This window comes from Didymosphaeria variabile (genome assembly GCF_027946475.1).
Source record: "Didymosphaeria variabile strain IMI 356815 chromosome Unknown scaffold_8, whole genome shotgun sequence".
In the NCBI taxonomy this organism is placed as follows: Eukaryota; Fungi; Ascomycota; class Dothideomycetes; order Pleosporales; family Didymosphaeriaceae; genus Didymosphaeria; species Didymosphaeria variabile.
Genome location: NW_026611627.1, coordinates 1,166,493 through 1,194,484, shown reverse-complemented (window position 1 = coordinate 1,194,484; position 27,992 = coordinate 1,166,493). Strand labels below are relative to the sequence as shown.

Genomic DNA, 27,992 nt, shown 5'->3' with positions numbered 1-27,992 from the left:
TGTTCAATCAACAGACATGGAGACGGCTTTCGAGGCATGAGAGGAAACTGCTCGATGAATGATTCGGCGCCAAACTTCACACCAACTGGATTCCTTATGAGTGGAACCGACACGAATCAAGCTCCGATTCTACTTGGTCTTGGAGGCGCATTTTTGTTCATATCAATATGTCTCCTCGCCGCTCGACTTTGGTCTCGACTTCGGCCAGTGTATCTGCTCAAGCTGGATGACTGGACCGTCCTTGGAGCTACAGTATGCTCCCCGTCTTCCCTTCCTTCTGCTCATTAACCGACTCTTCCAGATCCTCGCCGTAGTCCAATACCTCATTCTCGCCCTCGCCGTATTCAACGGCCTCGGCCGCCGCGCCCGCTTCGTCCCTGCCCCACGTCGCTCCACCGCAATGCGCTACCTCTTCATCTCCCAACTCTTCTGGTACTGGTCCGTGACCCTCGTGAAGCTCTCGGTCGCCTTCCTCCTCCTGCGCCTCAAGCAGACTCGCCCATGGCGCACCTTTCTCTACCTCATTATGGGAGTGACGATCTCCGCCGCCATCGTTCAGACATGCTTTCAGTTCCTGCAATGCCGTCCGTTCTCCATATTTTGGGACCCGCGCGTCTCCAAAAGCGTGCAGTGCTTCCGACGCTCTATCATCGACGGCAACATCATCGTGTTTAGTAGCATACAGGTTGGGCTCGATCTGATCTTTAGCTTCATACCGATCACTTTCGTGCGGAAGCTCAAGCGGCCGCGCCACGAGAAGATTTTCATGTGCGTTTTGATGGGCTTGGGGCTCTTTACGTCGTCCTTGGCGGTCGTGAGAACACTTACGCTGCAGGAGTATTACACCACACCGGATTTGTTTCGGACGAATGTTACGATTGCGCTGTATGCGGTGCTGGAGCTGGAGCTCGCGCTTATTGCGGCGACGATGCCAACGTTGAAATCGTTCATGGAGAGAGCGCTTGTAAGGGTGGGGCTGTGGTTTTATGATGAGAAGAGCGAGGGACATGTGAGGGGAGAGTTGGTGCAGCTGGGTTTGCTGCACGAGGGGAGGGATTGACCAAGGGGAGGGTGGGTTGATTGCTAAGAGGACGAACGGTACGCGTGTGTCAGTCTCAAAGCTAAGCGGGGATAATGGGAAGGCTCACGAGCTGGAAACCAAGAACATGGACCCCAAGAACAAGAGAATGTCTTTCCAAAAGACGCTGGCCGTGTCCGTCGAGCAAAAGGAGTTTGTATGATGAGGCGGCACGAACGTACCATCTTTATATTGACGTTGAAGATTTGTTCAGGTCATCTTGGAAGGAAATTGAAGGAATGCCAGAATGTGGAAATCGCAAGAGGCCTGCAAATCTATCCACGATCTCGGGATCCACATTGTTCATGACTTATGGGAACACTTCGGAGGAAGGAAGCTACTGAAAGAATAAGGCTGTTGTGATCATAATTTTCTAAAGCCTCTAAACTCCATGATGATCCTACAATCTCAATACTGCATGTACGCCGACCTAATAGCTTCAGTCATCCGAGACTCGCTGGCTTCCTCCGCAGCATCGTGCATCATGATACTCCGAACCCAATGCACCTATGTCCCCGTTCTTCTGCTATCGTAAACGAAGTGCAACTCTTCATACACAAAGCCGGTGCTAGGTAAGGGTACGCATTTTCCACAGCCAAATCGAGTACTTCGCCAGATATGCCAACGGGACGCTGACAAGCAACCCTGCCATTGGGCCGGATAGTTGTAGAGGGTCGACCCGAACAACGGAGTTGGGCGCACCGTAGGAGTCGGAGGTAGTGTGTGAGCCAGTAGTAGTGCTGGAGGAGTCAGACTCGGAGTTGTGCTCAGAGTCGGGAGCATCCCCTAAACCGGTTTTATACCCAGGGTAGAAGTTAGTCGTAGGATCCGAGTCATGCTCAGGGTTGGCGATGGTGTCATCCTCAGACTCAGTTCCATACTCAGGACAGGGGTAACGCGCAGTATTGCATTCGTCCGTTATGCCTTGTAGGCCAACAAGGATAGATGTAGTCGTTAGTTCTTGCGGCGTGGTCGAGATAGGTACCCCAAAACCAGACGTGGTGATAGGCTCGATCAATTCATCATCCAGGGCCATCAAGACATTTGCATTTGTCTCCTCATGCGTGTTCGTTGTGGCGGAAGTAGTCGTACCCATTCCAGCATTTTCAACTGGCCACCAGCCGAACACCATCGCAGTCATGACAACGGCTACACCCAACATCACCCCACACACTTTGACCCACCTCTGCAAACCAGTCTTCTTGTTCGCTTGCTTCGGTGAATGGGATTTACCGCAAGCCTGAGTAGAGCGGCGTTGAAAGCACTTCAAGACCACCCACGCACCGCTCAATACCGCGCCCACAATCAGGTACAGATCTCGAGGTGCCCGCATGGTAGGGTTGATAACGCCCACGAAGATATAGGCAGCGAAGTAGTAGGTAGCATGTTCCCAGGCGATCCAGGCATAGCTTAAGATTACTGATTTGTGATGGGATTCGGGGGCAGGTTGAGGGACGTGAAGGGGGTAAATGCCGTTAGCTTCCATGGGATTGTAAGGAACGAAAAGTGCATCTAACGGACTTCCGGGTTCAAGTGGACGGTGATCAGCGAGGTGGATGAGTTCTGCCCACTCTGTGGGTGTCATGGTGTTGTTGTTGACGGCTGGTGTGTCGATGGGAGGTGGCTGATTGGTCACTTCTTCATAGGGTGCGGATGATGCGTTACCTTGGGACCTCACTTCCTGAGATGATTGCGCCTCAAATGGCCTATCTTCTGGAGCTTCGAAATGATCAATATGCGGTTTTGCAACGTCGCCATCGTCCACCGCTCCAGGGATATGGACAGGCGGAATGGCCTCTCCTAAAGGAGAACCTTCATCACGCTCCGATCGGGGGGAACCAGTCTCTTCAGGTGTAGCCTCAGCAGCGTCCACAATGAGTATAGCTTCTTCAACAGGGAGAGCAGGACGTTCATGCTGATCGACCGATGCATGCGAGATTGTATGACCATGGAAGGTTGCAACAAGGTCTTGGGCCCAATCATCAACATTATCGTCGCTGAAGGCGAGCGATAAGGGTGCATCAGGATTCACCTTGGCAGGGCCTTGATAAAGTTCGTCATTCTCATGTTCATTGTCAATAGGAAAGACCACGGCTTCGAAAACTGGGTCTTCCGAGTGAGCATGATTAGAAACTGTAAGAGAGGTATGCTGAGCCAGTTGTGTACCGAGATTGTTAGGTGGAGGCGGATCTAGGTGCTCGGAGATAGGTGTAGGGTGATGCGTATGCTCATCGTAAGATAAAGATAATGAATATTCATTGTGGCCCTCCGTAGTATGCTCGCTGTCTTGATGAGGACGAGCAGTAGCGCCCTCGGTGGCATTCTGGCCAATCGTGCCATCATCCGCTGTTCGCTCCTGATCAATAGCAGATTCAATAGATGGTGCAGTCCCAGATGAGCGATCATTCGTAGGCACCTTCCGAACGAAGCGATGGCTGGACTTACGGAGGACCTGGGCCGCGTGATTAGAAATGGCCTCATGCAAGCCTTCTGAGGCGGTAGAGAGGGGAAACGTGGGCATTATTAAAAGCGGTGCTTCAGGCGTACGCGTACCTTCGTCAAGCGACAGATGCGTCGTGTGGGATGATTCTGAAGCCGTATGCTTGCGTGAACCCATATCGGAGGCGACGGAAGCAGGAGTATCTTCAATATCATCTTCAGATGCAGCCTCTTCATCGGCGTCTTGAGGATCATCCGAGGCGGAGCATTGGGCGGGCGAAAGAGTAGTCTTCTCGGACCATGGTGCATCTGCCTTTTCATTGGGTGTAGAATGATGTATATCTCCCTCGCCAGACTGAGACATCATGTCAGGACCAGGACCGTGACCGTCTAAATGCGGGAGCTTGATCTCTGAGTCAGACGATTCGTTGTGATCTTCATCGTTCTCTTGAATGAGTACATGACCGACCTCGGAGAAAGAATCGGACATCCCCCAAAAGTCGTGCGATAAGTGGCCGCCTTCAGAATCGGAGTGACAATCCAGGGATTCAACGGTAACTGCGTCGTCGTCCAGATGAAGTGTGGTGCCGACAGCACCAGCAGCTGGAGTATCGACTAAGACTTCTTCTCCACTGGTAGATGCTGGAGCCTTAGGAGTTAAAGGCTTGATTTCCCAGTTTGCGATCAAACTTGAAACGCTAAGAGGATTTTCATTCGCAGCAGCAGCAACTGCAAGCTGAAATTCGGATAAGGATGTATCAGTATCGTTGTCATCGTCACAGACGACGGAAGAGGTGCTCTTCATTTTGCCCTTATTGGCCTCAGGGACCGGAGCTTGCTGATCTTGGACTTTATTACCCCAAGTAGCCTCAGGGGTAGATTTGTGTGGATAGATTCCAGGCGCGCCCCCAAGTGGGCTTGCCGAAGCCGTGGTCTCGTGCGTTGCCTTAGGACGTGATTCATACGAGTTTGCTGAGGACCCACCATCAAACACGAAGGGTAGGAAATCCAGTCGCTTCTCAATGGTATCTGCACTAGTCTTGAATGATTCAGCAGCACGCAGCAACTCTTCTTCAGAAGCAGTCTTCAGGGACATCTTGGCCAGGGTCCACTGAGTGGTATCGCGAGGACCGATCAGCTCTAGGATACGATCCCGCTCCGAAGCCCGCGAATCAAAGGCAGGACGCGCCTGGTGCTTATGCCTAGGTGGGTTCGTGGCATCGTGGACAGGGTGATTCAGAGGGCCTTGACGGACATGGTCTGGCGACTTGCCATTGGGATCGCTCTTAGGCGCTGTTCCAATCTCGGAACCGAAATGCTTCTTCAACGACTCACGAGTCTTCTTATAGCGCCACTTCTCATCTAGTGGTTCATCCGCATCCCAGTTCAGTTCGATCTGTTCGCATTCAGCCAGAAGCTCTGCCCGCTCGTCGGAGCTAAGCATCGCGAGGTGTCGCAGGGGAATTGGATGAAGGCCCCAGAGGGAACGTCCGCTGCATTGGAAGATATGATGGCGGTAGCCCGGAGAGTTATTCAGTCCGGCTTTGATTTCATGGGGCTGCAACGGGACGATGATCTCGCCCGTCTTATCGGGCATGTTGTAGTCGCGCTGCGTGAGTGTCGAGAGGATGGAACCAGCAGGTTGAAAGGAGTCGACGTTACTGAAGTTGAGGCACTCTTCAGAAGTCTGAGCCGACGGCGGTGGTGCTACAGTGTGAAGTTAAGGGGAAGGGGTAGATATGGTATCGGGTCCCTGTATCGGGGTGATGTATACTGCGCGGTGAGTGTCTCTAGCGTGGCTTCACTTGTGAAAGCTGGCAGAGTGCAAGCGATCATGGTCATGTGAATCGGCAGCGGGATCGGATCTGGGACTGGTGAAAGTTGCATGTTAAGAATATAAGTGTCTTGCACGCATTGTACGTGGTCAGTTTTGGTATACATGCCCTTGCTCGTTGAATTCCGCCCATATCTCACTCCGTAGGTTTCGCGCACACTTAGGTTCAGGCAGCTGTTCCATTGATGTTGACAGCGAAAGGGTCGTTGTTCGGGTCGGTGATCCTGACATGCTCGATGAGGTTCGAGATGTACGTTGCATTCTGCAGACTGTAGATCTTCTCCACAAACTGAAGCAACATATCGAATCCAGATGTTACGCCAGACGAACTCCAGATCGGAGGCTCAGCCGAGTAGTCCTCTACCCAACGAGCCTTCGGCACCCAGGTCGTGTTCGGACCATAGGCGGTGATCGTCGTCCATGCTGCCTTGTTTGTCGTCGCCTTTCTCCCGTTCATGATACCAGCCTTCGCCGAAACACCAGACCCTGTGCAGATGTTGAGGACGTGTTTAGTCTTGGGTGCCGCTTTTGCGATGTAGTTCCACACGGCTGTCACTAAACGCGGAAGCAAGTCAGTTACATGACTTCGACATTGTATGTAGGTGTCACTCACTGTTCGGATTCCGTGCACCAGGACCACCAGGCACGATCAGGACATCTACTTCAGGGGCCGTCTCAAAGGTATGTGTGGGGGTGAAAGAGGTCCACACAGACGAATTCTTTGGGTTCATTGTCAGAGGTTGGGTTGAGACGGGGTCCAGCGTCTCCGATATCAAAGCAACTTCAGTGTTATACAGAAGGCCTATGAAATTCAGGACTTCCAGCGGTGCGGTGATATCTGTGGTATCAAAGGCGCGGAACATGACGATGCCGTATTTCTGAGGGATGGTACCGTTCAGAGCTATGAAAGTTAGTCGCGATCGGTTTGCCAGCCCAGATAAAGTTACAAGCAGAGATTGGGCTGGCCAGCAGACTGAAAGTCAAGGCACATGTGCCCAGAGTCTTGATGAAAGCCATGATAAGTGAAGAAAATGGCGATGAAAGGTATTGACGAGCAGAGAGTGAACGACTGGATGTAGAGATCAATCAGACACCGGATATCAAGGTACTTTAAAAAGTCCGCAATTCGAGCAGTAGAGCACGGTCATGCAGCACAGCAAACATTCGGCACTGCGCATCCTTCGCAGCCGTTAGATCGGCCTCTTCATCTATTCATCGCGGGGCTATGCCGAGCTCGGATGCGCACTGGCTACCATCCTCCAGTCGCACTGCAACCCTGTAGTGCATGGCTCTTAGCATTGTGTTTCCGCTTCGCGCGAGAAGAGCGATGGAAGCATGGCGGAGGTAGTGAGTTTTGGTAGGAGATTTAAGGGAGGCACCGGCAAAAGTGGGGTCGCTTTCCGAAAAGGGAGCAGGCTGAAGGATCAACTTTCGCTACTGCACCATCAGATTTACGTGCGCAAAGTGCCTCATCAGATGATATCGGATGGGGAATTATAGCAAGAGCTACTTTGTAACTTCGAAATGTTAAAATGCCGCTTTTGTAAGCTGCACTCTTAGAGAGCCTTGAAACAGATAAAAGGGTTCAAATCTGGGCAACATGCAAAGCGAGCCATCCCACCTCCTAAGTACCTCATTGCCTACCAATTGCAGGTAAAAGCACTACTGAGTCAGACACGATGTCACACATATTACGAAGACCAGCGTGGAGAGACTTGAATTCGGTAAACTTCTGTAAGCAGAGGTTTGATCTACAGATTCGAGCTTATAGCTTCTGCTTCCTGCGCTCATCAACCCACGTACGGAGTATCATGGGAGAGCGGCTTACGACTTAGGTACAAACCGCGGTGGTCCCTCAGCACTGATTGCCTTCTCGAGATCCTCATCGGGGTCGCCCCTCTTCATCGCTCTTTGATAAGCAGGTCGTGCTGTGACCCTCTTCAGCCATGCCAAAATGCCGGGATAGTCGGTCAAGTCCAAGGGCTCAAATCTGCGCATCGTAGTGAAACACCACGTTGTCATTATGTCCGCCGCGGTAAATTCATCGCCGGCCAGGTAGTCGTTCGATTCGAGACGCTTGTTAAGGTGGCCCACGGCCCTCTTAACACGTTCGTCAGTACCCTGGAAGCGCTGATCCGCAGGGTCGATTCCAAACATGCGCGCCTGGAATCTGCGGAAAATAGTGGGCTGCAGGTTGCCATTTGAGAAGTGAAGCCAGTACAGGTAGTCGGCGTAGTTCGGATGCGAAGGTGGTAGGGCAAGTCGACCGTTCCCATATTTGTTGATAACATATTCAACAATAGCGCCCGACTCGGCGAGAAGCAGCGGATTCTCTGGGTCAGAAGTAGCGTCCTCTAGGAGCGGAGATGCACCCATTGGATGCTTCTCTTTCAATTCTGGCGGTGCCAAAAAAGGGTTGCGCTGGTAGAGCTTGATCTCATATGGGATATCAAGTTCTTCCAGGAGGAAAGGGATGCGCTCTCCCTGTCCGACTTGGAGGTGGTGGACTGTGAGCTTCGCCATTGTTGAGAGAACGAACACAAGTGAATTCGGAAGCTGAAATTGTGAAGAGATGTTGTTGGCTCTTGCTGATCTCTTCAATTGCGATGTGGACTTGTGCTATATAGTGGAGCCTGTAGCCAATCAGCGGCTCGCAAATGGGATGCCGCGGCTTTGTTGATATCGGAAGCTGCTCGCTCCGACGGCGATTCGGTCATCCCTGCGGGGAACTCGCTGAATCGGCACGTTGAAAGTGCTTACAAACTCACAACAGATGAGCGTCGCTATTATCGGGCAGCTGCGAGAAAAGCGAATTCCCCGAAGTGAAATATTTCTGAGATGTAGACATTTGCCTGAGATGCTCTCAGGATCCCATGATTCAAATTTTCCTTCGTCCCGCTTTCACCTTTACATAAACCCAAATGTTCCGATCTTGGTCAAATATGAACACGTTGTTGCATGAGCAGTATTTTGAACTTAGATCAGGACTGCACAACAATCGTGGGGTTGGTCCTTTGTTCTGTTATATACAATGCGACATGGTCCTTTACTTGAGCCACCTTTGATCCATGAACAAGGAGAAAACACACCCCACACATTCGACTGGAAAGTACAACGTGTCTAGAGAGCCTTGTCCTGGACAGGCTTTCAGCAGCCGAATCGGCAAACACAGTGACCGCTTGACTCGCCACACGCAAAGAGCTAATAGGAAGAGGCGCAACTGCTTGTGAAAACCTCATCGCCGCCACGCAAACTGTTCACCTGCTGACTGAGAACTTTAAAGAGCGAGGGGGCGGCCCCAAACGGCGTAAAACCACACAACACCGCCTGACGGAACAGCAGTGAGTGTACTGGTTTGCATAAGTGGAGTCTTACTACCATAGGCACGATTGTGCGACCAATCAGCGCACAACAAATCCGAGCGGCCCTCTCAGCTGCAAGATACTATGAATCGAAATAAGGTAAACCCAGGGCTCAATTCATGTTAGCTTGAATTGAAAATCAGATATAAGGCGTCATCAACGCAAGATAGGAGTCTCTTCAATTTGAACAAATCTCACTTTGTCCTCTACGCTAGTATCTTGTACTTCACCTCACACAATGCCCCTTCCAACCGCCCTCACATCACTGAGCCCTCGCGAAGCCATCGCTGATGCTATTTACCGCTGCGTCCGCGGCATCGACAGCAACGACCGCACCCTCTTCGAATCAGCATGCTTGAAAACCGAAAGCATGACCATCGCCGTCGGCCCAACCGTCGTCCAAGGCTGGGTTGCAATCAGCGAGTTCTTCGAGCGCGTCTTCCACATAGTCACCACACACGTCATCAGCAATATCCGCGTTGAAGTGCCAGACGGCGTAGATACGGCGTCCTTAACGGCGCATGCGATCTCGTACCACATGCGAGAGGAAGATGCGCTGAAGGTGGAGGATACTTCGTACACCGCGTCATCCTTGTATGATATTGAACTTGTGAGAGATGAGAGTGATGGGCTTTGGAAGATCAAGAAGTGGGGGTTCCAGATTCTGTGGACTACGGGGGATCGGGCGGTTTTGCATGGCTGATCTTCATATTCCATCTAGTAAAAAGATGCAGAGGCCGCAATGGCGTTACAAGAGCTTGATTATATCATTGTTTCTTTATGCCAATCATTTACGATCTAGTTGTGAGACGCCGAGACGTAGACTCCCTCGTCAACCGCTTGCGCGATTGGAGTGTATATCCATCGACTAAAGTACGCAGGGGCAGTTTCAGCTTCGTTGCCATTCTTAGTGTTGAAGGCACCAACGAGTGTACCTGTCAGAATTAGCTTCGCAAATCCTTCTTTGAGTCTCCACAACTTACCTGTAAACGGCCCACTTCCTCCGGATACAATAGTTGCATCCGCATCACCCACGCGGACGACTTGCGATGCATGATTCGTAGACGCAGCCGAGAAAACGTACTTGTATTCATCCACAGCCTCGACTTTCAGGTTTATCGGATGTGAAAGCCATGATCGCGGGATGGGGATTGTGTTTGTTTCTGGGACCGTCTCGTTAGGTTTCCCAGACGCTTCGACGCCGAATTTCAAATGGGGCGCGAGAGTCTTATTGTCTGAGCTGCCTGGAAGGTTCACGATGCTGAGATCAATGTGTTGCAATTGTGTGAGGAATACAGTGATACCTGCCTCACCGCTGCTTGTCGTAGGCTTGAAAGAGAGATTGACGCTGAAGGAGAATTTTGTGCTGGTCTGCTTGCGCGCTATGAAACCAAGACCTTCTTCAGTAGGTTGGTAAGTTGCGTCAGATGTGAGATTGACCCGGGAAGGAGACATGCGCAAGGCGTTTGGATGGTCAGGCGGGGAGATGGTGAAAAGGTCTTCTTTTGGGATTCTCCAGTGGACAAACTGACGTGGAAGTGCGCTTCCGGGTCTGAAATCTACAACATCAGGCTCATCTATCCAAGGTCCACTTCCGGGGACTTTTCTGTTAATTGGTGGTAGTGGACCAGACTGTTTCCCGCGGACAGGTTCGATGACTGGCCATTCGCCTTTCTTCCATGTCGCAGGTGTCAGAACGGTCTCGCGTCCCATGGGGTAGTTGAGCCATTCAGGACCGGATCGAGTGCTCAAAGCAACAGTCCACCAGTTTCCTGAGGCGTCTTCGAACAGATCAGCATGGCCAACCGTCTGATAGTAATTGTCGGTGTTCTTGGCTGTCAAGATCGGGTTCTTTTCGTAGCCCTCGTATGGCCCTCGGATGCTTTTCGAGCGAGCGATTGTGACTGAGTGATTTGTCTCAGTTCCCCCCTCACCAATGAGCAGATAATAAAAATCGTCTTTCTTGTATAAATGTGGTCCTTCCGGGTTCCGATCACCTGTTCCATTCCATACTTTGAACGTATCGCCGATAGCTTTTCCCGTCGTGAGATCTGCTTCCCAGATATAAATACCAGCAGCGACAGATACGTAGGCCTTTCCATCGTCATCCCAGAACAGGTCGGGGTCAATATCGTCGCCTGGGTCTTCCATCCTCAACGGGCCCTCCCAGCCATCTTTGAACGGATCCGTCGTCCTGAATAAGAGAATCTTAGGACTCCATGGCCGCCAGTTATTATAACTCGTGATCAGATAAAACGTTCCATTTCTGTATCGAATTGTCGAAGCCCAGATACCCTCGCTTTGCTGCCCTGGTCCTCCACCGCTCGTGGCGAGCTCGGGAAGCTGATCGGGGCGGGCAATGGCGTGGGAAGCGAGTTTCCAATTGGTAAAGTCCTTGCAAGCATACACCGGAACCCCAGGGTAGGCGAGAAAAGAAGAAGTCGTGCAGAAGAGCGTATTGTCATGCTCTTTAACGAAAACACAACTGGGGTCAGAGTTCCATCCTGGTATGATCGGATTGATGTATTCCCGTCTCTTGCTACTAGAAACCTCTGTAGCAGGCGCTGTGTGTCCCACACCCGCCATGGCCAACGTTCCTATGAGTAGTGCTAGAGGAAGACAATGCATGATCATTGTTTTGAAGTTCGCCAACAGCCATACTACTGACTCAACACCAAGCCATCAGGATTTATACATGTGGCAATGTTGTGCTGTCGGACCTAGTGTGAAGCTATTCCATCAATCAGCTGTCACGATCTTAAACAGAAAGAGCACCGGCTATGCAGAGTTGCGCTATCGTCATCTTGGTATCGCGACTAGGCATTGCGTGCATATTCGGGCAGCGGACCTGCTGCGCCGCGGTACAGTCTGGTAGAATGCCCATCTGGTACCCTTTTCAGAAGCTTCCGTGCTTCCTTGACTGGCGGGCAAAGCTAAAGTTTATTTTGCTCGGGTTAGATCTGGTGTTGTATGGAGTAGCGTGCGGGGTACCTGGCTCGTACCCACAACCGATTGGCACCGCGACTTCCTTGCAGGACTGTTGTTTCCACTTCGTTCCTAATGTCACTGCATATGCAACATCAATCTACGAATTTGGTCGATATACGAATATTCGTTTGCTATATAGTATTGAAGGCATGACTAGGTAAGCATTTACTCTATGTCAACATCAATACTCGCCTCCTGTTCAGACCAACGAGTCTACGACATATGTAATACACATGGTTGTCTAGCTTATAGAAGCGATTGGAGAGTGTAATTCGTGAATAACTTGGAATTACACTTGCACCAGCCTTTGCGCGACGTAGACTACAGTTCGGCGTCTACTAAATCAAATCTAAAGATACTGACATCGTTGAGAAAATGCAGTCAACATCCGTGAAAGCCTCTCCACAATTCTCGAAGGTACACAACTCAACATGAATCACTTCTACAAGCTCTATGAGCCCCTCAAACTATGTAGTTTCCCCTGAAAAACTACTTCCAATCGATAGCCTCACCGAGTCGACGCTTCTCAAATGAACTCAATCTGTCACGAAGTTATCCGCGGAGGTTCTGGCTCTCAAGAACCTGCGCTGATTTTGCATGGCCGGCATGCGCATATTATTAGCAGGTCAAACGAATAGTTCTGTTCCGAGTCATTTGCAGAGGCCCTTCATGGGATTCGAACACTTAGGGTCACGTCTCTTCATATTGTCTCTAGAAAGCCCAGTGTGGCCACGGAGCGTCGCGAACGGTTGAAGGACTTAACAAACGTATGAGATTCAACTTGCAAATCAACTTCACTGAGGCACCGAGAAGCGCGTATGTGAAAGAGCAAACTAAGCCAACGCAAACTACCGCTCGCCTTGATAAAGCCCTTACGAGAAGCCTTCGCGCCGCTTCATACTTCATCACTTTTGCTATATACAACTTTGTAAACCACACCGTCACGATGGCTTCCGAAAACGACGCCGCCATAACCGCCCTTGCCAACCTCTCTCTCCAGCATGACCCTACACCCCTTTCCAACGCCGCTGATGCCTTCGAAGCTCTCCGTGAGCTCCGGGACGATGTGGAAAAAGAGAAGCTCAAAACCCAACTCAGCCGGCGGGAGCAGCGCACCGCTCTCCCACATGCTGTCATTCACTTCTTGGACCGCCGGGAGAAGATCTTCAAGAAACACAAGCAAGTTCTTGCGGGGAAGAACAAAAGATATGCTGGGATCAAGGTCGAGGAAGTCCAGAGTATGTGGACGGACGTGGAGAACAGGTTGGGATACTTGCTGAGGACGTGCCAGCATGACGGAGTTCGAGAGGACCTGATGCAGATGCTCAAGGATGCGTGCGAGCCGGGGTTCGCCTGGAGCGGGTCCTAATTCAGGGCCTTGAGACGTCTGAGCGAGACTAAATTTGAGCAGAGGAAGAGGCGGGAAGGAGACACTCAGAAGTCATTCGGTTCTCGCGCACTGCAACATCTGAACTCATGGAGAGTGGGACCTAGCGTCGGCTGTTGATATTGCATAGATGCCTTTCCGAATCTCATTTGAATTTATGCGCTATCCACATCGTCTTGTATGATTTATACTTACACAGTGATCCGTGAGTCACTTCACTTCGTCAATACCACGCGCAAATTCTCTGCAGTGTCCGAGACAGGGCAATGACATCTAGATCACACTTCACGTCGCGACTTCATAGCCCGCCTTGGTGAAGCAAAAGTGCAATCTACAACCCCTGATTCTGGAAATTACATTTTCCTTTCTAAGAGCAGCTTCGCAAATTTAAGGACAACAAATCGACTACTAAACAGACCGACAATACAACATAAGCAAAGATGCGGACCTTTCGCGGCGAAACCACCCCTGGCCACCATCCAAAAAGTTGATCAAATAACCGACCGCATACACGAGTTGTTGCTGCGCGTCGTGGACCTCCACTACGAATTCAAGAATGGCCTCGTACGTTCTGAGCGCGAAAATGCTGGCATACAGCTCAAAGCGCTTAGCGAAACCATCAAGAAGGATATCGAGGAAGGTCGGGATGCTGCTGCAGCGCTAAACGTGACTGATGTTGCAGAAGTATATACTACCGCAGGGTATACTCGAGACGAAGCGCTTGTCAAGGCGAAAGAGGATTTGGCGGGGCTAACCGGGAGGATGCGGAAGGTTGAGGAGATATTGGGGAGAATGGTGGCGGAGGTGGTGTATAACGTTTGAAGAGAAACATGCGCGTGCAAAGTCAGGAGTTTTTTTCCCACAAGGCTTGGAGGTTCTTGGGCATTATATTATACCATGTATAGAGCATATTGGAGAGCTCTAGGCCTCTCTCAGCGAGTTCTGGTGAAGAGGTATTGATCGTGAATGACGTAACATGTCTGAGGTGAGTACCTGAATGTCTTCATTGGACATATGAAAGGCCGTGCTACCGCACCACCCTCTTCGAAGTGCGTACCACGCCCTTTATTCATACCATCATCGTCCGATACCACGGCAGCCCATGCATGCTCCTTCGCGGCCCGGAATAGTCGACCATTTATCGTTGACACCATGCACGCCCTGATTCTCTCACTGCCTCAACACCTCACTCGTTCTCTCCCTTCTCGAACCTCTTCGACCTCTCCTCCTCCCTCTTCCTCTCTAATTCCTTGACCTTCTCTCCGGCGGACTATCCTCAATCAAATCGCTAGAGTCGCTGAGTCCACTCCATTTGGGCAGTCCATCCGGGATATCCATAACCCTCTGCCCATAAAACATATGGCAACGTGGTTTGAAGAACGCTTTGTCCTCGTCGGTCTTAAGATGAATAAGAGAAGGGAATAGGAGTATCATGTTGCGGCCCTCATCCATGATGGGAGAATGGCAGTACGAGCAGCGCACTTTGCAGGGTAGCTTGTGCTCGATGGACTTGTCCGTGGGGTCGTACCACTCGAGTTCGTGGTGACCATTGGTGAAGTTTATGTCGGTTTTGTGGAAGATGGCGGCCCATTGGAAGGGCGCGGCTACACTATATCAGCACCCATTTTCGGAAGGAAGAGAAAAGAAGAGGGGTTGAGGCAAATGAGGCATACCATGCTGCGTCTGGCACGTCGTGCAATGGCAGAGCTTGCTGTCCAGTGGCTCCCGCCTGCTCAGCTGGTACTTGACCTTCCCGCAGTGGCAGTTGGCCTCATACTTTGCATCGAAGTGCTCGTTGGGCTCGTGTACACGGTACGGCGGCCGCTGCTTCCACTCGCTGATTCCTGTCGTTGACTCGCCGCGGGCCTGGTTTTTGTCCATTCTGGCGGTTGGAACAAAAGATCGCGTGTTGTGAGAAAGGTGTGCGGTTAAGAGACGGGCGCGTGGGAGTGCTGACGAGGTGCACGTTAGCGGCAGGCGACGGAGGGCGATTGAAGAAGGGAAGGACATATGTGTACTTTTTTCTAGAGAAGGTTAAACTGTACGTTGTTTGTGCTGTGGACGCAATGGTGGTTTTATTCTCGTTGGTATGGCAGGTGCTTTTGGCGGTACGCGTGATTGACGTCACCATGATTCCACGCTAACACATGACATCGCAACGCGTAGCAATATCGATGATCCGCGCATATGCAATTCTGAAGATCGCTTTTTCGTCTTGCATGTTTGTGGCTTACACCAGACCCCTAGGCACGCGACCTAGGCACAGTATATGGATCAACAGTTTTCAATTCATTGAACTTCGCAAATAAGGCTACCTCACCAATGCAGATGCTTAGAAGTACTACAACAGCGCTCAATCAATATTATGAATGTGGTATCTCGAGAAGGCTGACGGGTCAACCCTACGCTCCTTGCAATAGCTTTTGTGCCTCCTTAGCACTTAATCCAAACACATTAATAAGGTAATCGAGCCTGCATCAGGTTAGCAATCTTCCCAATCAGTGACACCGGACAAACTCACTTGATATCTCCCGCGATCCTCCTCTTCACGGCCTCAAATTCTACCTCTACTTTATCGCCCACTGCCGTCTGCATCTTCGTATTGATAGTCTTGACCCTCAACTTGAATTTCCCGCTCACAGGCCTGTGATCTGAGACCTTGACGCAGTCATGCCTGCGGTACTCAGTTTGTTTGATCTTGCCCAAACCGCGGTAAAGCACCCTATCGCACCACGCAGGCGAGCGCTTCTTCTCGGAAGTGTCATATGTATCGGTTCCAACGTCGTACTTGTAAGTGGGCGCGAAGGTGATGGGCGCTTCGTTGAAGGCGCGCAGTCTTAGTCCAGGGTTCCGCTTGCGAGATAGCAGGAGCTGATCGCGTTCGAGGAGTTTAGCGAGGTTGCCCTGTTTCACTGCGGAAACGACCGAATCGCGCGTCATGGAATCGATGCGGTAATTAAGGTCGCCGTTGAGGATACATATCTCGTGATCGAGTATCATGGAGCCGTCGCCGCCGCCAACGAAGAAGTTCGTGCAATCTTTTGGAGACCGATTTCGCGGCAAAGGCGCTGCTTCCATAATTGAGGCCGCATCATTGTTTCTGTGTTGTGTCTGCGACTGTCCAGCCGCTAGATGGCAGTTGATAAAGCATAGAGATGAATCGTCGATTAGGAAACGGACTACCAATGCGCCCTTGTTTCCCACACGGCCGCTGAAGCCAAGTTTGATTTCAGCAGCGCTGACATCGCGGATCTTGGTGCGTTCGGAACCCTTTACAAAGATGCAGGTGAAGAGGCCCACCAGGTTTGCTGTGTGGAGTAAGGTGTAGTTTTGACGGGGACAGAATTCATCCAGGACACGAATGAGATGGTCGCGCCACGCTCGGTACTGATGGGACATGTGTTCCTGTTCGTTCGCTTCTTTCGACTTTTTCTTCTTGAAGAAGCTCTTGGCTGTGATCTTCTTGTTCTCCAGGTCTACCAGCTCCTGGAAACCGAATACAAGAATATCCGGAGGATCTTCGGGTTGTAGCAGCTCCCGGAAGAAGTTTTGATCTTGCTCATTATGTCTTAGCTCAGTGGGTTTGGATGCGCCGGCATTCCAGGTCATAACCTTGGCTGTCAATTCTCTGAATTCGCAGTACTCGGAGTCACGCTGCTGCATTTGAGTTTCTACACCTGTTAGCCTTTCTCTTCCCGTTGAGCCTCAGATACGTACCATGCCAATCCTCCTTCATCATGCCATCCCAAATGCGCAGGATGTTGTCAGAGCCCAATGTCGCGACCTGAAGGCGATCCAACTTCCAGATACTTGTCCTATCGGCTAAGATCCCGAATATGACCTTTTCATGGGCCTTCCAGTCCTTCATCACTTTCCAAGGCGTAGAACTTAAGTCGTAGACATAGACCATGCCTGTGCTATACCCAGCCCACAAATAGTCGCCAACACCCACCAGAGAGCTAATTTTGTATAGGCTCACGTTTATTACGCCCAGGCACTCAAAGCCCTTTTTGGCATAAACCGTGATTTTCCCATCATTATGTCCAAAATAGACACGGTCCGGTTGGCTGCTCAGGATGGCGCCCGAAGTGACGTCGCCTACGTTCAATTGTGATAAGCCTCCTTGTGTCAGTTCTTGGAAATAGTTGCCGTCGCCAGTCCGTTTGTAAACGCGCAATTCCCGGGCAAAAGCTATCCAGAGCTGTGATCCTGAAATCATCGAGAAGGTATGTCCGCTACGAATGCGAAATGGGCACGGTGTTTGTTGAAGAGTTGGGGATCCTGTCTCATCCGGTGGCCAGACATGAAGCTTACCTTCGTCGTCCAACGACCACATTTCGGATGAGTAGCGGAATATCTTCACAACGGGAGCGCCTTTGTGTGCAGAGCTCTTCGTACAAACAACACTTTGAGTCGGGATGTCGATCTCGTGCATCTCGCCAGTGTTCATGCCAAGCCAAAGACGTTTGCCTTCGTCTTCCACTTCTTTTGCAGGCCGAAATGCGACCGCAGTAGCTTTCACCGTATCACCGTGACTGATGCTCATGAGAAGCCTGCCATTTAGCACATTCCATACGTTGGTCACGTAACCGGTCGTACATATGTATTCGCCACATATCGCGAATAACTTGGTCTCGTAGCCTGTTGGAATCAACGAAGTTCCGGCATCAAAGACGGGCGGTCGGCGATTGGCTTGTGAGGAGTCTGGATAATCGGTCAGAGCAGCACCTGCCTTCTCGTTTGCGGTGTCGGTATCGTCCGAGTCGTAGCTGTACGGCTGCGATACTTTGCGCGGCTGTGCAGGTGTAGGAGCGGGAGGCGGCCGTCTAAACTCTCCAGAGTTCCGTGGTGGAGGGGGTTTGGGAGGTTCAAGAGCCTTGCGTGATTCTGCGGTGGCGGTCGAAAACAGGTCCGTCGTCTGCGTTCTTCTCGGAGATGGCTTGAACTTATTAGTGGTCTCCGCCACCATGGCAGGTGAGCGGAATGTGTCCATGGATCGCCTTCCAGGCGGCTCAGGGGCTGCCGGTCTCTGCAAGATCATACTTTTGCGCATATCCACATTGTCCCGTTCTCTCCGCGCTGGTAGAGCGGGACGATCTGCTGAGATATCACCTGTACTTTGATGTCGCCCAAGAGGGGCGCTTCTAGACGGCTGATTGGCAAAGCCTTGGGTCCGCGGGTCCGATGGAGGTAGCCTCTCAGCCACTGCGTGATGTACGGGAGGTGGCGGAAAATATCCATCCCTGGGTGTAGTGAAGCGCTTTGGCGGACTTGGATCCTTTGTAGGCGAAGGTGGTTTCTCAGGGCTGCTGGGTGGTGTGCTGAAGGGCGACACATCTTTCCTTTCTCTTTCCGATACATCCATCGGTGCAAGCGAAGATGACCTTGGAGGTGGCTCCACGGAGTGCGATTTTCCGAGTATCTTGGGTTTGCCAGCGCGATTGACAGGAGGTGGAATGGGCGCCGCGGAAATGTTATGTCGGTCGAACACACCACTCTTGCGCGACTCCACATTTGGACTTGTGGCATGGACTGGAAAAGGAACCGGTTTTGAGTCTAACGGTATAGCAGGAGTATTATCCCGACTGGGTATCTTTGAAGACTTCGTGCCATTCGAGGTTACTGGACTCTGCGAGGAAGTATCCATCGATGCATGGAAGGAAGTTCGTGAAGGGAGCGGCGAGTGGATTTGCGGGGCGGGTGAATTGGGCGGAGGGGATGCTGGCGAATTGATTAACACCTTGGGCGGTGATCTCGGCGGCGATCTCGGCGGCGAGAAAGCTACCATGGATGTCGGGCGCGATTTGGGTACGCTCCACGGTGACCGCATACTCCTCCCCCGCGGCGTAGCAGGACCTGTCCCGCTGCTGTCGAGCAAGTTCGACGTTGAATGCCGCCCGCCATTTTGCCGCGCAATATCCAGCGACATGCGCCCATCCCTCCTGCTATCCTCCGCTACAGCTAGCCGGTCGACGGCGACGGGCGATGGTTGTCGAGGGCTTGCGGGCGCTGGGGACCTGTTCGAAGTGAGATTGTTTTCGAAAAAGCTGCGGAGAGACGACACGGGTTTCTGTTCCCAGTTAGAGGATGCTCGTAATACTTTAGTCGTTTGCTGCAATGTTCTTTTCCTGTCTAGTACATCTTGAAGAACCATGTGGCAGGAGGGCAAGAGCTTGGAGCTATGTAGCGGGGAAGCACTCACAATGGACGAGCCGTCCGTCTTCTCCTCAATGTTTGAGGGTTCCATGGCGCTCCTCGTCAACCGGCGCCAGGTTCTGCGTTGTGGATGCTCATCGACTGTCCAGGCTTCGTTCCCATTGAGCGCCGACGGTGTGCTTTGAAAATGTGAGGACCCTTGGGCGGGGGATCTTCATGCGGCGCGGAGGTGCTTCAGCGGCCGCAATGGGCGAGGTAAACGGGCGTATACGTGTAGTGAGCGACAACTTGTGTGTGGACGAGGGGCACCGAGTCGTCAAAGTGCGTGCAAGCGGTGATCGGTGGGTCTAGGAATGGAGATGGTCGACAGCAGGGAACACTGTCTGAGGCGGGGGACGCCTGGGATGGCCGTTTCAGAGCCAGCACAGCAAACGCGCTGGGGCTGCTGGGCGTGCCGGAGCGACTGGACTGTTTGCGAGCGATGCTGCGAAGTGTGAGAGAGGAATGTGCTCGGTGGTGCCCATCCACCCATCTTACGAAGTCGAGTGTGGCTGACGTCGCCAGGCAGAGGCTCTGGTCCACCGACCCCCGTTGACAGCGCCCTGGGTTCCTGCATTTCCGACGCACACTTTAGCCAGACCCTGTAAACACTCGCCCCGCGACGCTCAAACAGGCCACCGACAAGCAGCAAACACCAACATTCACACGCGTTCGTGCCTACATCCTGAGCGCGCCCGCGTGGTACGCCGACCGACTCAACATGTGGTACGCACGCGCGACCAGCCCCGCCACAAATGACCTCCGCTAATGCTCCGCAGCAAGCACGTCCTCAACGCCCAGGTCGCCATCCGCGCGCCTTGCTGTGAGTGCACGCGATACGTTCACAAGGTTTCCTACATTGATCCTTCTTAGGCCGCAAATGGTTCGACTGTGCAGAGTGCCACCACGAGGCGGCCGACCATGATCTGATGCAGAGCTTCGAGATGACCTTTGTCTGCAAAAAGTGCAAAAAGGCCTTCCGCAAAGATTCACGCGAATTTGAGGATGCGTAGGCCACCAACGCGAATGAGATATATAGTTAGCATGCTGAGGTGACAGCGACGAATATTGCCCGCACTGCGACAACCACTTCGTCCTCGATGCCTTGACCCCTCAGGCGAAACTCCAGGTTGAGGGCGAGGATGTGCGGAAGGATGCGAGGTCAGTAACAGGAAGCACTGGAAAGAACAACGCTGATCCATAGCAGAATGCTCAAGGATGACCGTGTTCGTGTCGAGGAAGATCGCTCGATATTCAACGTGAAGGACGCCTCCGACAGGCTGGGTTAAGAGACGATACCCAACGAGACTATGACGATCGCCACACGAGTGAAACAACTGTTTCTGACACTATCTACCTCCAATGTCCATAAAGTCGCGCATTCGAAGGTTGTAGCTTGGCACATTAAAGACGCTGAAGGCGAATGGGAGGTGCAAGACCCGCTCCGCGACAGGCGAGGTGGAAAGGAGTTATATGCTAGTTATGCCATTTGAAGCACTAGCTGGTCGTATCTGTCGTATACGATCTGGGAAGTCTACCAGACGCCAATGCTGTTTCATGCGCCAAATCGTTTTCCTTGTCGTGGCTGTTCATACCCTCTATGCTCCTGATCCTGAACCCTCCCCAGCAGGCCGTGTCGGAATAGAGGCTTGACCTGAACGACCCGGCCTCCTGTTCGCAGCCTCCTCCTGCTTCTCCGTGTTGATGTTCTCCACGTACTTCTCGATGTCCTCCACCGGCAGCATCTCAAGCGACTTGCCCGGCGCCATGATGGCGATCTCAATGTTCTTTGCACCAGTCTGCACCACCTCAAGCAGTGACTTGACCGTCAGCTTGATCGTCTCTTCCCGGTCCAGATCGTCCTTGTGGTTTCGCTCGAGGAATTCGCGCACCGTCTTGCTCGAGCGGCCAATAGCGTTCGCTTTCCTGCGGAGAGTCAGCTTTCAATATCCACCTCTGTGCTGCCAAAGTTATAGACTGACCATGCCGAGTAGATGCCGGAAGGCTCGGTCTGGTACAGCCGCGGCGTCTTATCGTTGGGGTCGAAACCGACGATCAGCGTACTGATACCGAACGGTCGCACACCACCACTCTGTGTGTACCTCTGCTGCACACCGGCTACGTATTTGGTGATGTACTCTATTGACACGGGGTCCTCGACTGTCAAGCGATGTGATTGTGCTTCCAGGCGGGCCCTGTCTACGAGGATACGAGCATCGGCGTTCAGTCCGGCGAAGGCAAGGGCGACGTGGGTATCAACGAGACCAATCTTGGAGGGCGTAATCCGCGTATCCTGCAGCTTCATCGCCGACCTCTTCTCACATCCTAGCACTACGATGTCCTTGCCCTTGACGCCCACGGCGCATGTACCTGCCCAAACATTACTACTGTTGCATTGGTCATAGCAACATGTGCTCCAGCATACCTCGTTTGACAGCCTCCAGCGCATACTCAACCTGGAAAACGTGTCCATCGGGACTGAAGACTGTTCACAGGTTAGCTATTAGCTTGCCCGCCATCCACAAGCGGAAGGTTACCTGAGAGCGCGCGATCGTAGCCCGATGCCATAACGAATGATGTGAAGGGTGGTTGGAGAGCTCGAGAGAGGGCGGAGGCAAGTGGTCGAAAGGAAAATTGCAAATAGGATGGGTGATATAGGCGGCGGGGTGGATTGTATAGCAGAGTCCGAGCTGTGAGAGCTTCCGCGTCGTCGCTTCCACCTAGAGCGCCAAGCGCAGGCTCGTGCCACCCCTGCCGGGTTAGGTCATGGTCATTGAATTTATGTCCGCGACCTCGAAGCAGTTCCCCCACTGTTCTCTTTCATCTGCAATCGTGAAATCATGGTCGCCTCTTCGCGCGTCGCCGCTTCTTTGCGACGTGCAGCGTTGTCGCCGCGACCTTTTCCGTGTATAAACAATGTCAGGCCTGCCCTACAGATGAGATGGAAGTCAGAAGCAACAACTTCAGCGAGTTCGGAACCCCATCAGCCAGATGCAAAAGGTGGTGTAAAGGATGAACCAGCTCCCTCCAAATCCATTAAATTTACATCCGATTCGTACGTTCCAAATGCTCTGAATCAATCTCGAAAATATAAATCTAACTTGTGAAGGTATCCTCACATCCAACGAGAGTCCAAATTTGCAAAGCTCAGCGAGAAGCATGTCCAGTATTTCCAGGAATTGCTCGGCTCTGACTCTGCTGTGATAAACGGAGTAACCAAGGATGCCACCGAAGACATTGAGCCCTTTAACAGCGACTGGATGCGCAAGTTCCGCGGCCACGCGCAATTGGTGCTGAAGCCTTCCAACAAGGAGGAAGTGAGCGACATCCTCAAGTACTGCAATGACAACATGCTCGCTGTCGTTCCTCAGGGAGGTAATACCGGCCTTGTCGGAGGTTCAGTCCCGGTCTTCGACGAAATTGTGCTCAACTTGCAAAAGATGAACACCATCAGGTCGTTCGACGAGGTCTCGGGTATTCTTGTCGCAGATGCTGGTGTCATTCTCGAAGTCGCCGACAACTACCTGGCCGAGAGGCAACACATCTTTCCTCTCGACCTTGGCGCGAAAGGTTCATGCCAAATTGGTGGCAACGTCTCAACGAACGCTGGTGGCCTCCGCTTGCTCCGATATGGCAGTCTCCACGGCAGTGTGCTGGGTATTGAAGCTGTCCTACCCGACGGCACCATCATCGATGATCTCTCACAGCTCCGAAAAAATAACACGGGGTACGATATCAAGCAACTCTTCATTGGCTCTGAAGGGACAATTGGCATTATTACCGGTATCTCGATTCAATGTCCTCGACGCTCACCTGCTGTAAACGTGGCCTACTTTGGCTTGGAGAGCTACGAGCACGCGCAGAAGGCCTTTATCGCTGCAAAGGGATATCTTGGCGAAATCCTGTCCGCATTCGAGATGATGGATGGCCGCACCCAAAAGATCCTTAAGGAAGTGGCGGGTACAAAGCTGCCTTTGGAAGGGGACCACCCATTTTATTGCTTAGTAGAAACCAGTGGCTCGAACACTGACCACGATAGCGAGGTATGCGCCTTGTTCTTGCATCACAATGTGGCACTGACGGAAAACAGAAATTGCAAAATTTCCTTGAGCACGTCATGGAGACCGAGGTCGTCTCCGATGGTGTTCTGGCCGAGAGTCAAACCCAGGTTGCCGAACTCTGGGCCTGCCGTGAACGCATCACAGAATGCCTCGGCCACTGGGGCGGTGTCTACAAGTATGATCTTTCAATACCAATCGCGCAGATGTACGATCTAGTAGAAGACATCCGGGAGCGCATGATCAAGGATGGTCTCCTTGGAGAGACTGATGATCATCCCGTTGTAGACGTTGTCGGATACGGACACATGGGCGATGCTAACCTCCACCTGAATGTGCCCGTCCGGAGATTCGACAAGACTGTAGAGAAAGCGCTCGAGCCTTATCTGTATGAGTGGACGTCGAAGAGGAACGGTAGCATCAGTGCTGAGCACGGGCTAGGCGTCAGCAAGAAGCCATATGTTGGGTACAGTAAGAATGAGACAATGATCAAGCTCATGAAGCAGATCAAAAACCTGTATGATCCGGTATGTTGTCTTCCTTTTCGTGCCTTGCAAGTACTAACCATCTCCCAGAACGGTATTTTGAACCCTTACAAGTACATATAGACTACGCGACAGTATTATTAGATGTTCATATTCTCTTCGTTCACTATTGCCATGTTAGCTCTATCTTCATAGTATTGTTCTCTCACGCCTTCTCATGCAGAAACCTCTCAGCATTGCCCTGATAGATCGCCCCCCTTTCCTGCTCGCTAAACAACTCTTCCAATCCATCCCTCATCTTATTCGCAAGAATCATCGCCGACGCATGTCTTGTAAAAGGGAAATCGCTTCCATAAAGCAACCTCTCATGGCTTATATCAAATCCCCTAACTAGCGCCTTCAACTGCCCCGACCCAACCACCCCTTCGTCCCCCTCAAACACCGTCCCTGCTAGATCGAAGTAGAATTGTTCTCCCAACTGTTTTCTTACCGCCTTGGCATCGATTCCCTTACTCCCCGGCACCAGCGCCCCAAAAGCCGTAAACCGCGTGAGCAAAGGCGGCAGGACACCACCCGCATGCGGCAGCACAAACGTGACATTGGGGCATCTATCCACCGTCCCGGAGAAGAAAAGATGTATCGCCGTCCTTGCGGAGTCGAATATAAACTCGAAGACGGGGATGGGGTATCTGTCGCCGAGCGGCAGAGCCCAGGTTGTCTCGCCCTGCGAGCAGTGCATGCACGGCGCTGTAGGGTGTATGAAAACCTTCGCGCCTAGCTCGTTGAACCGTGCGAATATAGGGTCAAAGACGGGGTCGCCAAGGTAGGACCCGTGGTAGTTCGTCATAAGGGAGAAGCCATCACATCCTTCTGCTCTCGCTTTATCAATTTCTTCCAGTGCGGCGGGGACGTCTGGAAGTGGCAGCGACGCCCAAAAGCCGAACTTCGCAGGATACCTTCTTTTCAGATCTGCGGCGTAGGCGTTGCATCTCCGTGTTAGGTCTATCACAGTAGACGATGGGAGGTCCGGACGCAGGTTCGTCCCCGGCGACGAAATGGACAGGATGCTCTCCTGGATATTGGCGGCTTCCATGATTTGGAGGTGACCTTCTAAAGACCATTCTGGGATGGCGGGCATACCATCGACTTTCTCGTGACCGTTTACGAGGAGGGCTTCGACATAGAAAGGCGGGAGGAAGTGCGAGTGGACGTCGATACGGGGTGGGAGAGGCATGGCGGATGGATTGACTCGGAGAGCATATGAAGAAGTAGGTATAGAAAATCAAGCAGACTGAAAGTGTTGAAGTGTGGGGATTCAAGAAGGGATGTTTTGGAAGAGGCAACCGCGAGTTGGGGAGCCGAATGTCATGTTGTACAAGGGCAAATATATACGAAGGTTGCATTTTACTACGAGCACCTCTTCTTGATTCTGCTCATTTTTGAGTCGCAGTAGCAAATGATTTGCGAACCTTGACAAGAGGGACTTTGTTAGGTTAGAGGGATGGTGATGCCCGCTTTTGATTGATTCCGGTTGTCGGAACGCATTCCGACGGCTCCGCAAAAGCATTACAACCCTCTCCAGCTCCGGGTGCTATGATTTCAATATCCGACAGGTAGCGTTCTGATTCATCCTCCCATCGAATAATGGGAGAGCAATCACAATCGCGTGCTCAGGTGTGATCAGCACGGGGATTACCTGACTTAATCGGGCAACACCAGCCACATGGTCGCTGCCCCACATACCGCGATCGGGGCTTTCTCTGACGGCAATCATTCACAAAAGTCCAGCACCGCGGGCCAGCAATGACTCTTTATACCACACCACCCTATACCTCCTACCATGGAAAAGATTACGGATAAGATCAATGCGCTGCCCGATGGCGCCAATTACTTCTCGCTTGAGTTCTTCCCGCCGAAGACGTCCATGGTGCGCTTGCCCCTCCATGCGCGGATGTAGTGAAAGGAAAGGTTGTTGAGTTAAGAAAATTGCAGGGCTTCGCGAACCTCCAGTCGAGATTAGAGCGCATGTCGCAGGCGCTGCGCCCGCTCTTCGTAAACGTAACTTGGGGCGCTGGCGGATCGACGGCAACCAAATCGCTCGAGCTCGCAGAGATATGCCAGCGTCAGCTGGGCCTTACAACATGTCTACACCTGACGTGCACAAATATGAGCCGCAAGCTCGTGGACGAGGCACTCGATCAGGCAAGAGTACTAGGCATACGGAACATTCTGGCGTTGCGTGGCGATGCGCCACGGAGCGAGGAGTACCGAGAGGAGGGACAGCTCCCAGAGGATGATTCGAATAAAGACTTCACGTGGGCAGTGGATCTGGTTCGATATATTCGCCAGCAGTATGGGGACTACTTCTGCATAGGTGTCGCGACCTATCCCGAGGGGCACTCCGATCAGAGCCACCCGGAGGCGCAGGATCCGAAATATGACCTCCCGTACCTGGTAGAGAAGACGCAAGCTGGTGCGGATTTCCTCATGACACAGCTCTTTTTTGATGTGGAGGCGTATAACAAGTTCGAGACCATGTTGAGAGAACACGAGAGCGGCGCATTCAAGACGATACCTATCATCCCTGGCCTGTTGCCTATACAATCGTACCAGATACTCAACCGCGTCTCGAAGCTCTCGCATGCGAAGATTCCGGCAGACATTGTAGCTCGTCTGGACGCTGTGAGAGGTGACGACGAGCTGGTCAAGCAGGTGGGCGTCAAGATCTTGAGCGAGATTGTGGAGCACATGAAAGGACGGCCTAGCCCTACAAGAAGAGGTTTTCACTTCTACACCCTCAATTTGGAAAAGGCGGTATCACACATCCTGGAAAACTGCAACCTGATACCGCAACCATTGCTCGAAGATGATGACGACGCCATCGAGCTCACCCCTAGCGCCGACTTCCAACCCCCTGAAGGCGCACTGCGCAACAAGGAACGAAGACGTCTTTCTTCCGTTAACTCTGGCCCGCGAAACCGCGTCATAATATCCAATCCGTCACAAAGCAAGTCCAGTAACGCCTCTTACGAAGCCCCCGAAGACGAAGCCGGCGTTCCCAAGGGCCCGGTCAACACCCGTGCCAACACGCTCGCCATCTCCGAGGGCGAAGGATCCCTCGGCCGCGAAGCAACCTGGGATGACTTTCCCAACGGCCGCTGGGGCGACGCGCGATCTCCTGCCTTCGGTGAGATCGACGGCTACGGACCGACGCTGCACGTGTCTACGCCTCAAGCCCTGAAACTTTGGGGCCATCCCGTCGACAGAGACGACATCTCGAAACTCTTCCGCAGGCACATCGAAGGCGATCTCGAAGCCATCCCCTGGAGCGAGCAAGGCCTCAGTCCCGAAACCAGCACCATCGCCAAGGAGTTGCTAGGCTTGAACGCGAAGGGCTGGTGGACAGTCGCCTCCCAGCCCGCCGTTAACGGTGTCAAATCCACTGACCCCGTCTTTGGCTGGGGTCCCAAAAACGGCCTCGTCTTCCAGAAGCCCTTCGTCGAGTTCTTCCTCCCCTCGGCCGACTGGGTGGCACTCCAACCGCGTCTGAAGGCGCATGACCAGATCACGTACTTTGCGGGCAATGCAGCGGGCGACTTCGAGGCTAGCAGTGAGGAGGCGGTTAACCCCGTGACGTGGGGCAGTTTCACGGGTAAGGAGATTGTCACGCCGACGATTATCGAGGCGGTCAGTTTCAGAAGCTGGTGCGAAGAGGCGTGGAGTATCTGGCGCGAGTGGCAGAGGATATATACGCCGCGGACGGAGACTAGCAGATTACTAGGGGAGCTGAGGAGGGATTTGTGGTTGGTAAATATCATCTGGGGAGATTACGTTGACGGAGACGGGTTGTGGAAATTTTTGATGGAGGAGAGATGAATGGAGGCGAAGATGGAAATTGTAGGAATGAAGAGCTGAAGAAATATACACTATATTTGAAAACCTTGTAAGCTGCTGCCACGTAAGGCCTCGAGATTGTTGACCGCTCCAGATATTTAGTTCGATATTCTCAACGCTGCAGAGCTCCGATAAAGCTACGTCACAAAGGCCATAGCTTTCACCGCACCTATGGACAAGCCTTCATAAGATATCGCTGCCTTGCCTCGAAGTCAGTGAAGGCAGGTGCGACCCTACACACCTGCAAGTTTTCATGAAAGAGTCGCGTCCAC

At 52.3% G+C, this 27,992-nt stretch overlaps 14 protein-coding genes across 14 annotated transcripts; 5 read left to right on the top strand and 9 right to left on the bottom strand.

Annotated features, from left to right (window-relative positions):
* Positions 1-247: 247 nt before the first annotated feature.
* N0V89_010617 (uncharacterized protein) lies at positions 248-1,263 on the bottom strand (the record flags this gene model as incomplete). The annotated part of the gene is made up of 2 exons (XM_056219359.1): positions 248-697; positions 1,261-1,263. 2 exons carry the CDS (start codon positions 1,261-1,263, stop codon positions 248-250), a joined length of 453 nt encoding a protein of 150 aa, XP_056066486.1.
* A 383-nt stretch (positions 1,264-1,646) lies between these two features.
* On the bottom strand, positions 1,647-5,114 carry N0V89_010616 (uncharacterized protein; the record flags this gene model as incomplete). Its single annotated transcript, XM_056219358.1, has 1 exon — positions 1,647-5,114. One exon carries the CDS (start codon positions 5,112-5,114, stop codon positions 1,647-1,649), a length of 3,468 nt encoding a protein of 1,155 aa, XP_056066485.1.
* A 403-nt stretch (positions 5,115-5,517) lies between these two features.
* Positions 5,518-6,368, bottom strand: N0V89_010615 (uncharacterized protein; the record flags this gene model as incomplete). The annotated part of the gene is made up of 3 exons (XM_056219357.1): positions 5,518-5,906; positions 5,965-6,252; positions 6,341-6,368. The coding sequence occupies 3 exons, from the start codon at positions 6,366-6,368 to the stop codon at positions 5,518-5,520; spliced, it is 705 nt and encodes a 234-aa protein (XP_056066484.1).
* Positions 6,369-7,175: 807 nt separating this feature from the next.
* Positions 7,176-7,874, bottom strand: N0V89_010614 (uncharacterized protein; the record flags this gene model as incomplete). Its single annotated transcript, XM_056219356.1, has 1 exon — positions 7,176-7,874. One exon carries the CDS (start codon positions 7,872-7,874, stop codon positions 7,176-7,178), a length of 699 nt encoding a protein of 232 aa, XP_056066483.1.
* Positions 7,875-8,951: 1,077 nt separating this feature from the next.
* N0V89_010613 (uncharacterized protein) lies at positions 8,952-9,416 on the top strand (the record flags this gene model as incomplete). Its single annotated transcript, XM_056219355.1, has 1 exon — positions 8,952-9,416. The coding sequence occupies one exon, from the start codon at positions 8,952-8,954 to the stop codon at positions 9,414-9,416; it is 465 nt and encodes a 154-aa protein (XP_056066482.1).
* A 95-nt stretch (positions 9,417-9,511) lies between these two features.
* On the bottom strand, positions 9,512-11,299 carry N0V89_010612 (uncharacterized protein; the record flags this gene model as incomplete). The annotated part of the gene is made up of 1 exon (XM_056219354.1): positions 9,512-11,299. The coding sequence occupies one exon, from the start codon at positions 11,297-11,299 to the stop codon at positions 9,512-9,514; it is 1,788 nt and encodes a 595-aa protein (XP_056066481.1).
* Positions 11,300-12,647: 1,348 nt separating this feature from the next.
* N0V89_010611 (uncharacterized protein) lies at positions 12,648-13,910 on the top strand (the record flags this gene model as incomplete). The annotated part of the gene is made up of 2 exons (XM_056219353.1): positions 12,648-13,063; positions 13,481-13,910. 2 exons carry the CDS (start codon positions 12,648-12,650, stop codon positions 13,908-13,910), a joined length of 846 nt encoding a protein of 281 aa, XP_056066480.1.
* Positions 13,911-14,330: 420 nt separating this feature from the next.
* Positions 14,331-14,969, bottom strand: N0V89_010610 (uncharacterized protein; the record flags this gene model as incomplete). The annotated part of the gene is made up of 2 exons (XM_056219352.1): positions 14,331-14,692; positions 14,762-14,969. 2 exons carry the CDS (start codon positions 14,967-14,969, stop codon positions 14,331-14,333), a joined length of 570 nt encoding a protein of 189 aa, XP_056066479.1.
* Positions 14,970-15,490: 521 nt separating this feature from the next.
* On the bottom strand, positions 15,491-18,081 carry N0V89_010609 (uncharacterized protein; the record flags this gene model as incomplete). The annotated part of the gene is made up of 4 exons (XM_056219351.1): positions 15,491-15,560; positions 15,610-16,759; positions 16,806-17,279; positions 17,403-18,081. The coding sequence occupies 4 exons, from the start codon at positions 18,079-18,081 to the stop codon at positions 15,491-15,493; spliced, it is 2,373 nt and encodes a 790-aa protein (XP_056066478.1).
* Positions 18,082-20,051: 1,970 nt separating this feature from the next.
* Positions 20,052-20,572, top strand: N0V89_010608 (uncharacterized protein; the record flags this gene model as incomplete). Its single annotated transcript, XM_056219350.1, has 4 exons — positions 20,052-20,106; positions 20,157-20,292; positions 20,343-20,444; positions 20,491-20,572. The coding sequence occupies 4 exons, from the start codon at positions 20,052-20,054 to the stop codon at positions 20,570-20,572; spliced, it is 375 nt and encodes a 124-aa protein (XP_056066477.1).
* Positions 20,573-20,881: 309 nt separating this feature from the next.
* PRE6 (Proteasome subunit alpha type-4) lies at positions 20,882-21,851 on the bottom strand (the record flags this gene model as incomplete). Its single annotated transcript, XM_056219349.1, has 4 exons — positions 20,882-21,209; positions 21,266-21,653; positions 21,709-21,768; positions 21,821-21,851. The coding sequence occupies 4 exons, from the start codon at positions 21,849-21,851 to the stop codon at positions 20,882-20,884; spliced, it is 807 nt and encodes a 268-aa protein (XP_056066476.1).
* Positions 21,852-22,123: 272 nt separating this feature from the next.
* On the top strand, positions 22,124-23,949 carry DLD2 (D-lactate ferricytochrome c oxidoreductase; the record flags this gene model as incomplete). Its single annotated transcript, XM_056219348.1, has 4 exons — positions 22,124-22,338; positions 22,393-23,326; positions 23,374-23,868; positions 23,917-23,949. The coding sequence occupies 4 exons, from the start codon at positions 22,124-22,126 to the stop codon at positions 23,947-23,949; spliced, it is 1,677 nt and encodes a 558-aa protein (XP_056066475.1).
* An 82-nt stretch (positions 23,950-24,031) lies between these two features.
* Positions 24,032-25,060, bottom strand: N0V89_010605 (uncharacterized protein; the record flags this gene model as incomplete). The annotated part of the gene is made up of 1 exon (XM_056219347.1): positions 24,032-25,060. One exon carries the CDS (start codon positions 25,058-25,060, stop codon positions 24,032-24,034), a length of 1,029 nt encoding a protein of 342 aa, XP_056066474.1.
* A 606-nt stretch (positions 25,061-25,666) lies between these two features.
* MET12 (methylenetetrahydrofolate reductase 1) lies at positions 25,667-27,702 on the top strand (the record flags this gene model as incomplete). Its single annotated transcript, XM_056219346.1, has 2 exons — positions 25,667-25,753; positions 25,819-27,702. The coding sequence occupies 2 exons, from the start codon at positions 25,667-25,669 to the stop codon at positions 27,700-27,702; spliced, it is 1,971 nt and encodes a 656-aa protein (XP_056066473.1).
* Between the last annotated feature and the right edge of the window lie 290 nt (positions 27,703-27,992).